General features: G+C 31.0%; 1 protein-coding gene across 1 annotated transcript in view; it reads left to right on the top strand.

Moving 5' to 3' along the window:
• LOC106475884 overlaps window positions 1–5,141 on the top strand; it is a 52,619-nt gene that overhangs the window by 26,570 nt on the left and 20,908 nt on the right. Inside the window, exons 9-11 of the mRNA XM_022381036.1 lie at window positions 485–548; window positions 2,640–2,799; window positions 3,870–3,920. Coding sequence (XP_022236744.1) covers window positions 485–548; window positions 2,640–2,799; window positions 3,870–3,920 — 275 coding nt within the window. The remainder of the gene's footprint in view (window positions 1–484; window positions 549–2,639; window positions 2,800–3,869; window positions 3,921–5,141) is intronic.

The following is a 5,141-nucleotide window of genomic DNA, read 5'->3' as shown; positions in this document are numbered from 1 at the left end:
TCCCGTCACGTTGTCACCCTCTTTTATATACCAGACTACCCTATATCTAGTAAATACTAGAGCATTCGCCAAGGTACGGGATAGTTCTAGAAACGTGGTATCACACTAGTCATGTGACTCACTGACGCAACACTATTATCACATAGTGGTTTTTACTAACAGCTCTTGCCTCTGGTAAATTTTGTGTTGATTGATTAAAACTGAACAGTCTTTTGCTGTTTCTCCTGGAATAATAAAATATATATGTGGACATAGTCTGAACTCTGATTATATAGGAACATAACAGGTTTTCAGTATTGTACAAGTTCTTTCAATGTATATAGAGCAAAGTTTTATTTTTCCTGAATAAGGTATAAAATTGAAACCAACTACTTTATCATTTCATATCCTTGTTAGTTGGTGCATTATTTTACATGTAACATTAGCATCGAGAATTTTATCAAATATGGATTGTTGAACTTAACTCAAGTTTTTCTCTATTCAGAAGGAAAAAAAGAAGGATGTGACAAATGGAATGCCAAAGTATTTTATGAAAGACTAGAAGATGAGTAAGATAACACAATTTTTTACATTATCAGTAATACAGTAATATGTAATTTTTTTCATCTACTGGCCAGCTTCTTATTTCATTGAATGACTATTACTTGCTGCTGAGGCTGGAGATAATTCTAAATACTTCTACACTGGACAAGAACCAAAGCAAAAATATTGTAATATTACACTTTTAAGTTAGGCTAGGTCCTAATGCAGTATCCCACAATCCTTACTTGCATCAAAAACCAATCCAAATAAGCATATACAGGGGAGAAAACCACAGCTCATGTTAACTTCTACAAGTTTCTGCATCATCCCTTGAAGTCATCATACTCCCACTCTATGGGATAGAGACAGGAACAAGACCCTAGAGGTGTAAATCGTAAACAACAATTGTTGTTATATGTAACCTTTGTCAAAGGAAGAGGATTAGTACATGTTTATGCCTTTCACATATTCACTTGGAAGTTACCAGCTACATGGAGAACACCTGCAGAAAAATTATAATATCCCTGAATAAAGATGTGTTCTGTACTAGCTGTGGAAGTTGAAATTAGCAGTTCTTTTAACTATGATGTTTATAATATTTTTATCATGTATTGATCTTGAAAATGAATAACATTATTTATAAAATAAATATCAGCAGAGAACTTACCACTTATAAAGATAAAATTTCTATATATACAGCAAAAGTGGCTGTAATGTTAAACCTTGGCTTTCAATATTACACTATCAAATAGAAGTCGCTTAGATATTAATACTAGTTAATAAAGGTAAGGGAAGATAAATATGACCCACATGATTCATCAAACAATGTACTAGAAACAGAAGCTGTTTACTGCACCTAACATTAATATATTGTCCATGACTTTCAGATTATAAAAAAAAAGGCGTAGCCTTCCAGCGCTGTAGTGATAGTTAATTGATGGCAACATCATAATGGCATGTTAAAAGAGTACGGAATTTCAGTAAGATGAATAAAGTAAGCTTTGCATCTGACAATGACACAATTAATACACTTGGGGTCTCTGAGCTAGCTTATCTACTTTTATTTAATAATTTCAGCTCATTGCTTAGAGATAAACATTTAAGTTCATATGATAAAAGTTGCAAAATGGCAAGAATTCCAGAACAGCTTAACTCTGATAAAGTAATAAAAAAATTCAGTACATGTTCCAGAAAAACTCATGATTTCAGCTCCTATGGTGATTAGAACAACTTATGAAAAGAGGACTCAAGCTGCAGTCAAGACTAAATGTCCCTCCCTCAGCTGGTAGTTCAGAATTATTATGGATTAAATCATTGTTTGTGTTAGTGGGATAATTTTCACATACTCACCAGCTTCTTCACTGTTACAACTTATTCAAACTAAACTGGTTCTAGGTTCTTGTGTATGAGCAAATAACTTATAGTCTATGAAATGCAGAATGCAGTTATGGAATGAACAAGAAGTAACTTTTATTATCTACTAGTTTTCTTACTTATACATAAACATCTCACTAAACATATAGTTTGTGAATTTTATTTTCTTTAACAAATCTTGTCAGAGGGCAGGCAGCACACAAGAATGAATAATGTTATTAGTTTCATTCTGTTTTATCAGTTAATGATATTTAAATGAGGCATAACCTGTTATGAAAAAAACCTTATCTGAGAGAAGAAAAATTCAAAAATAGGGTTTAATAAACAAAACTAGCTTACTTGCCAGACTTGATAAGACTAGACACTTGTAACTGAGGGCAAAATGAAATTCATTTACAGCCTTTCATATAAATGAAAAGGATTAAGAAAATGCCTGAAAGAAAAACTTAAAAAAAGCAGTATATGATATGATCATGTAACGTTTTTTTTTAGGAAAAAGTATTCTAAGGGTTTTTGAATGAGGATTATTAAACAAAGTAAAGTGGAAGAAACATCAGATAGTTTTAATCTCTATGCCTAATGCCAAATGTGTAAGAATCAGATAAGAAATGTATGGTACATTTTAACATTAAGTATTCAAAATACTCCTATCTTCATGCAGTATCTACTATGAATGTGAATTTTCAAGTCATTTGTCATTGTTTCTTTCATATGCATGTTCATTTAATACTTTTACTTTTCAGGTCTGGTATAAGGTTTTTTTTCACCCCAATTAACTATGAAAATGAAAAATGTCAGTATAAGGAGTTTACTGTGATTCTGTTTCCAAATGTGAGCAGTACCACATGCAATTATTTTGGAACAGTTGATGTTGAACTACTAATAAAAAAGTCAAGAATAAAAGTAAGAAACAGACTCTGGTTGACTTGAATAATAAAAACTTTGTGCTTGTGATTCATATATATATATATATATATATATACCATAAATGTTGAACATTTTGAAGATTAACTCCTTTTTTCCAGTAATCAAAAACTGAGGTATAACTTTGTCATTTTAGTATTCTATCATTGAATTCTAGAAAATATGGATAATGTTGATAAATTTTATGAAAGTTTACTGTAAAAACATGGCTATGATTCTAGGAATAGCTTGTAAGACAGTATATTAGTTAATAAAAATAATATTTATCATTATGTGCCAAGCATATTGAGTAAATCCAGTAAAATGAACTTAAACAGTATCTAGATACTGTACATAACACGATACTATATACAACTTGTAATATACTACCAAATTTTTCTAACTTTAGTACTTAAAATTAACTAATATCTATTGATTGGTATAAACTCTTTGCTGTGTTTTATATTTACCATTGAAAAATATGGCTATTTAGAATTTTCTGATAATGTTACATGTAACTCTGATGTGTAGTTCATAATTACATCAGTCCTTAACATTTGAAAAATGCAAAAGGGCTGTAAACAGTCCCCACCAAACAATACATGAGGGCTTTTAACAGACTTGATGCTGTATCTTGATTCTTTGTTGACAAAATTAGACAGTAAAAGTTGATTTATATTGACTAAGTTGTACTGTTTTTCTACCAGTAGAACAGTTTGGCTGGCTAAACTGAGACATGTTCACAGCATGCCACTGAATTATAACAACCTCCAATCAACATGGCAGCACATGCAGCCTCATATCATGCAGAAAGTAGTTCATCAAATGCAGTTTAGGTCATGATCAAATTTGCTAGGTCTCTCCTTGGTAGTGTGAATTTACTAATAATTAATGTCCAGTTTGGTAATTTCAACTTTAAAACATTGACTTTGTTTCTCAGTCACAAATATTTCATATCTATATAATACAACAATATAGTTTGAAACTCATTTTATGGGGGATGTTGAGCAACAGTGTCATAACATACCTGTCAAAAGTTAAGGACTGTTACGTGTATTTTTTTTTTGCAGAAAACAAATTTGATGTTGAGAAACTTACCACCAGGGAGTCACTGCATAAGGGTAAGACAATGACTAAACTTATTATAGAGTGAATGGTAATTTTTATGTTAAAACGTTTACTCTTGCAACAACCTTATACAACAGGATATATTAAAGTATGTGTTTAGTATTTACTCTTGCAGTTGATGTATTTTTGCATATTTTATAAAGTTCTGCTACCTCCTTTCACAACATCTTACTACAACAGTAATTTGTGCATACTTCTGTTGCATCTATTCCCATATGTACTTTTAAAGTAGCTTTTAAAATCAATGAAAATATGTAACATATTTGTACAACAAATTACTCTTGACCTGTCTTAAGTTTCTATTAGCTTCAATTACTTCTTCAGCATCTACTTATCATAAACACAACACATTTCTACAACAAAGTACTCTTGAACTGTCTTTTTAATGTTAGCACTGTTAGCTTCAATCACTTCTTCATCATACATTTATCATCAACATACCTTTCTACAACAAAGCACTCTTGATCTCTCTTTTTAATGATAGATTGTTAGTTTCAATCATTTCTTCAGCGTCCATTTATCATCAACACAGCATCTTTTTACAACATTGTACTTTTACATTAATACCGGTACTTTATCATACAACATTTGTTTTATAAAACCTTATATTAGGTCATCAAGAAATTAATGTTGCTTTTTTTAGATGAAAAAACCTGAACAACTTATATATCAAAACAAAACATTTATTAAGTGAAATAGCCTCCATTCTTATCGACATTCTGGAGAAAATTTAGGTTCGCTTTTTCCTGCACCGTCTTTTAGTCCAGGGATTCTCAACTTTTCCTCCATCATTAACCCTTCGGCTTGATGTATTTCTCCATTTACCCCCTTACTTCCATATAAAAAATTCATAGCAATCATAAAGGGACAGAAAAACAAAAAGGTCAAAAAAAAAAATATTATTCAGGTTTTGCAAAAAAATAGCAATATACATTCGTATCACCAAAAATAAAGAAAATAAAACATTATTTTCTAAAGAAAAAATTATACAGTCCATTTTTATCACAAAAAATAAAACGAAACAGAAACACCAGAAACATTATCAGTGGGAACACTGCTGATTCATTGAGTCAGTCAGCTTGTTTATGTGAGGAGCTGTTGACTGAAGATCAATCAGCTCCTCTATTGCTGGGTCATCTTCTTTCACTTCTGACAGTTCAGTGGCAAAAGGTCTTATTATCCATCTCTCTGTTGGAATCATGTCTTTTGAAAAG

The sequence above is a fragment of the Limulus polyphemus genome, unplaced genomic scaffold (genome assembly GCF_000517525.1).
Source record: "Limulus polyphemus unplaced genomic scaffold, Limulus_polyphemus-2.1.2 Scaffold150, whole genome shotgun sequence".
Classification (NCBI taxonomy): domain Eukaryota; kingdom Metazoa; phylum Arthropoda; class Merostomata; order Xiphosura; family Limulidae; genus Limulus; species Limulus polyphemus.
Note: the sequence above shows the minus strand (reverse complement) of the source record. Positions and strands in the feature narration are given on the sequence as shown.